The sequence below is a fragment of the Sinocyclocheilus anshuiensis genome, unplaced genomic scaffold (genome assembly GCF_001515605.1).
Source record: "Sinocyclocheilus anshuiensis isolate Anshui unplaced genomic scaffold, SAMN03320099.WGS_v1.1 scaffold1762, whole genome shotgun sequence".
NCBI lineage: Eukaryota > Metazoa > Chordata > Actinopteri > Cypriniformes > Cyprinidae > Sinocyclocheilus > Sinocyclocheilus anshuiensis.
The window spans coordinates 209,116-214,214 of record NW_015547656.1 but is presented as its reverse complement, the minus strand read 5'-3'; the positions used below and the strand labels follow the sequence as shown (position 1 = coordinate 214,214).

Sequence of the window (5,099 nt, the reverse complement as noted above, 5' to 3'; positions counted from 1 at the left end):
CATAGGGTTCTATAGGCCCCTCTAGTGGCTGTAACCATAAAATGCAATTTTATGTAATTTTCCCCACCAGATGGCATCAGAGACACTCAGTGACTCAATTCCAAGGCCATCTGTTGGTTTTTGATGAAACAGGACTGAAATTGTCTTTATTTGTTTTGTTTTTTGGTGAAATGTACAAAAACTGCTTATTTGCTTATATTTTCTTACAAATATCCAGAATAAAAGGTAAATATAATACAAACCACCAAAAAAATGATAGAAAAGCCTACATAAATATTTAGAAAAAAAATTATAAAAATGTATCAAGATTTCTGGACCAAAAAAAAAATTAGTGTCATTTTTAGCCTTCGGGTCATTTTGACCCGCGAGGGACACTTCTGTTATAGGTTCAGGAGGGACGGATGAGGGTTTTAATCAAGATTCATGAAAGTAAATGTACCCAAATTAGCCCAAATGCTAGTTTTCATTGGTAGTCCCTTTGCAAGATGTTATTAGGCCAAAAAACTAGAAGAAGAAAAAAGAAACAAAATAGAAAAAACAATGACAACGAAATTCAACCAAAAATTAAGCAACAAATTATACAAACTGACAATAAAATAAATGTATTAAAAAAATTTAAATAGAAAGCAGCTTATTAATATATATGAACAACATTAATGTTCACGTTGTTGGTTATGAGGAATCCGTTTCTTAAAACGATGCTTAAATTAGTTAAATGATGTACATTCTCTAATTGATTGTGGTATTGAATTCCACTGAAAAAAAACATTTGTATTTATAGTTTTATTTATTTATATGAAAATTTGTTTTTGTTTGTTTTTTGGTGATTTTAAGCTTATCTACTCCATTCACAGGGGTTTTTTTTGTTAGATTTTGTTTTTTGTTAGTTTTTTTTTTTTTTTAAGAAATTCTATTCACCAGGGATGCATTAAATTGATCAAGTGATAAAGGATATTAATATACTTTTTTCAACAACAACAAAAAAAAGTAAATGTTAGTGGATGATTTGTGTTATTTCTATTTTTTATTATTTTTATATATTTTTTTTAATTATATCTGCAAAAAGTTTGGGCTAAGATTTTTTTTATTTTTCATAATATTACTGGGTCAAAGACGTTAAGATGTCCGCATCAAAATAAATTTACAAGTGATTTTATGTCCATAGAAAGCACATTAAATGCAAGTAAAGTGTCGACTTGTAAGGTTTCAAATAAGTTTTTGGATAATAAAATGTCAGAATTTGGTTGAAATAATGTTACATCATCATTCAGTGTAACACAATATTTATGTAGAACATGCTTATTCTGACGTGTACATACAAAGAGTGAAAAATTTAAGGGGGTCTGAATACTTTCCGTACCCACTGTATAAAAGAATAAGGGAGTATATTACATTTCATTGTGTTTTAAATGAGTAAAAAATCTTACTGATAAATGGGCAAAACCTAGGATAGTGGCACATTTAAAAAATTTAAAATTACAGCTAATTAGTATTTGGGGTGAAAGTAATTAGTCTTTTAATATGTCATAAATAGATTTTTGTTGTAAATATGCCTGACAAGATTGTTACACTGAATGAATTTTAGTGGGTGTCTTCTGTAAATCAGGGGAAAATGTATGATATTTATTTTTTGCTCAGAAAAACAAAAACAAAATTGCAATTAAATTAAACAGAAAACTTTTTAATTTTTCTGGGGGAAAAACAACAATTTAAAGCAGTATTACACTTATTGTTTTTATGCTTAAACCCTTTGTCGTCTTTGACCCTACTACTTTCATTCAGCAAGGATGCATCATTAAATTGATCAGAAGTGACAGTAAAGACATTTATAATGTTACAAAAGGTTATATATTAATGTATTAATTAAATTCAGCATTTAACTTTAAACGAGTGCCTATTTCCAAGCTCTGCTTGAATGGATGAATTTTATTTGTTTGTTCGTTTGCTTATTTATATTTATTTATTTGTATTTTATTTAAAGTAATTTTTTGGTTAAATGTTCATTCCAACAATTTTATCTACATTGTTTTTATGCATTTCAATTTATATAATATAATAATAATTTTAGCATTTAATAATTTTTTTTTTTTTTTAAGTTGTATTTGTTAACATTAATTCAAGCACAGTGAACGAACAATGAACAACTGTATTTTTAGTTGCTAACATTTACAAAGATGAATAAATGCAGTTTTTTTATATTTTAATTTTATTTAAATGCTTTGGTTAAATGTCCATTTCAACAATTGTATTTTATGCATAATTTAAATTTATATAATACAATGTTAACATTAGTTCATACACCATGAACAAACAATTAGTTTTTATTAGCTGACATTTAACAGATTAATAAATGCATTGAAAAATGCATTAGCTAGCATGAAGTGCATTGAGTGCTGCTGAGTGCTGTGTTTGTGTGCTTTGGTTGCTCTCAGACTGAATCTGTCTCCGAGTCCGGTCCAGCAGTTGTCGGTCTCTCGCACGAGGAAGCGCAAACACGAGGGCACGAGTTCAGGACTGTCTCCCAGCTACAAGCTCTCCCAGCATTCCTCCTCGCGCGGGAACCTGTGCATCGACGAGATTGACCTGGACGGACGCTTCGTTAAGCTCAAGAACAACTCTGATCAGGTGCGACACACAGTCTCTCTGGAGACGATCTGATCTGAATTACACGCTTTTTATCATCACAGTCACATTATACCAGTCACTGATAAACTACTAGAGTTTCTATTAGGGCTGCACGATTATGACAAATCATAATTGTCGATTATTCCCTTGAAATTGTAATTGCGATTATTAATTACCATTATCACAATTTACACTGAATGATGTTTATACCATTGTTTGATGCAACCGCATGCCGTATTTTTATATGAAAATAAACAAGCTGCAAACATTGCGATTATTAATTACGATTATCACAATTTACATTGAATGATGTTTATACCATTGTTTGATGCAACCGCATGCCGTATTTTTATATGAAAATAAACAAGCTGCAAACACTAACTTTTAGTGCTTCTCTATAGTATTAAACCTCAAATGTCAAATATACATCAGATTGGCTTCTTCTTTAAATTATAATAAAAAAGTCCAAATATGCATGGGATTATGTTATAGGGCTGCACAATTAATCAAATTTCTAATCACGATCACAATTAGGTAATGGTTCAAAGCGGCAATTAATCGTTCAAAGTCCACTTATGTTACTCTGCATGCTTAAGATATGTTTTTTTCTTTCTACATGTTATCTTAAGTGTTTTTCCATTGTTTTAGTTTTAGTATAACATTATAATACCATTCATATTTTTACTTTTTTATAATTTAAAGAAGAAGCCAATCTGATGTATATTTGACATTTGAGGTTTAATACTATAGAGAAGCACTAAAAGTTAGTGTTTGCAGCTTGTTTATTTTCATATAAAAATACGGCATGCGGTTGCATCAAACACTGGTATAAACATCATTCAGTGTAAATTGTGATAATGGTAATTAATAATCGCAATTACTATTTAAAGGGAATAATCGACAATTATGATTTGTCATAATCGTGCAGCCCTAATATGTTATACTAACACTAAAATTAAAACAATGGAAAAACCCTTAAGATAACACGTAGAAAGAAAAAAACATATCTTAAGCACGCAGAATAACATAAGAGGACTTTGAACGATTACGTAATTGTGGCATCTGTAATTGTAATCACGATCAGAAATTCGATTAATTGTGCAGCCCTAGTTTCTATTAATATTTTGTAAGTTTTAGTAGTTTTGTTGTTTTTTTATAATTGTGTATTTTTTTTAATGTCTATATCATTTAAGATTTTGAATTACTACCTTTTTATTTTTGTTTGTGAAAGTTTTGGTAGTCTTATTTTTGTCGCATTTGTTCAGCATGTCTGTGTAGTTTTTAATCATATTTTAAATGTTTCACTTTTATAATTTCATTTTAATTTGATAGTTTTTGTTTTTTATACTGTAGTATTAATATTTAGAATTTTCATTTTATTTAAATTTTAGTAATTGTCCGTTTTATTGTTTTTATTTTTTTAGTATATCTATATCAATTTTAATATTTAGATTTTTATCTTCTATTTTTATTTAAATTTAATATTTAGTAATTTTGATGTCACTTAACTAGGTTTAAAAAAACAAATTTAAATAGTTTTTTTTTTTAATTTTCATTTTAGTTAATCATTTTGTCATTTGTTTTTTTGTTTTTTTCATTTTAATTAAATTTTTAGTAATTTTTTTTTTGTTTTGATCACTTTTTTAATACTGTATGTCTATATAGTTTATCAATATTGAGTTTTTTTGGTTTACTTTATACAGTATTCCTTTTTCGATTTAATTCAAGTTTTAGTAATTTTGTGTTTTTGTTGCTTTTAGTTTTTATGTTTATGTAGTTTATTAATATTTAGAATTTTTTTATTTTCTCATTTTCCATTTTCAATTTAGTAAGTTTTAGTAATTTTATGTTTTTATCACTTGTGTTAGTTTTTTAATGTCTATATATATATATATATATATATGCAAATTTTCAGTGTTATTTTAGTTTTTGTACTTAAATTAAACACATTAGAAATCTTGCCTTGGCTGCTAAGTGATTTTTTTTCTCTCTCTTTTTTTCCCCCAGTTTTTATTTCAAGTAAATGTTTTATGGTTTGTCAATAATAAACCTGCAGTACATCACTATGTATTTTTGCTAGAAAATTGAATGCATATGCAATGCATGTGTTAAAGTGTATTTCTGGATGACTTGAGTGTGTTAGACACACAGACAGTTGTTCGTGTGGTTCATTAGCAGTGAATGTCCAGCTCTGTCTGTGCTCCAGGATCAGTCTCTCGGCGGCTGGGTGTTGAGGAAGAGTGAAGCAGAAGCTCCTGACATCGTTTTTCAGATCCCCTCGCCGTGTGTGCTGCACGCCGGACAGACGCTGACGGTAAGCGTGGTGAAACCGTGGTAAATGAGCTCGGGTTTGTCCGTGTGACCCGTCTGAACGCTGTCTGCGGTGTGCGTGTGTTCAGATCTGGGCCGCGGGGTCAGCGACGGAGCTGGTACCTCGGGGGGATCTGGTGCTCAGGACCCATGAGACCTGGGGC

At 29.6% G+C, this 5,099-nt stretch overlaps 1 protein-coding gene across 1 annotated transcript in view; it reads left to right on the top strand.

Annotated features, from left to right (window-relative positions):
* lmnl3 (lamin L3) overlaps nt 1-5,099 on the top strand; it is a 21,358-nt gene that overhangs the window by 12,339 nt on the left and 3,920 nt on the right. Inside the window, exons 7-9 of the mRNA XM_016504401.1 lie at nt 2,433-2,625; nt 4,832-4,939; nt 5,025-5,099. The exon at nt 5,025-5,099 is cut by the window's right edge and continues 1 nt beyond it. Coding sequence (XP_016359887.1) covers nt 2,433-2,625; nt 4,832-4,939; nt 5,025-5,099 — 376 coding nt within the window. The remainder of the gene's footprint in view (nt 1-2,432; nt 2,626-4,831; nt 4,940-5,024) is intronic.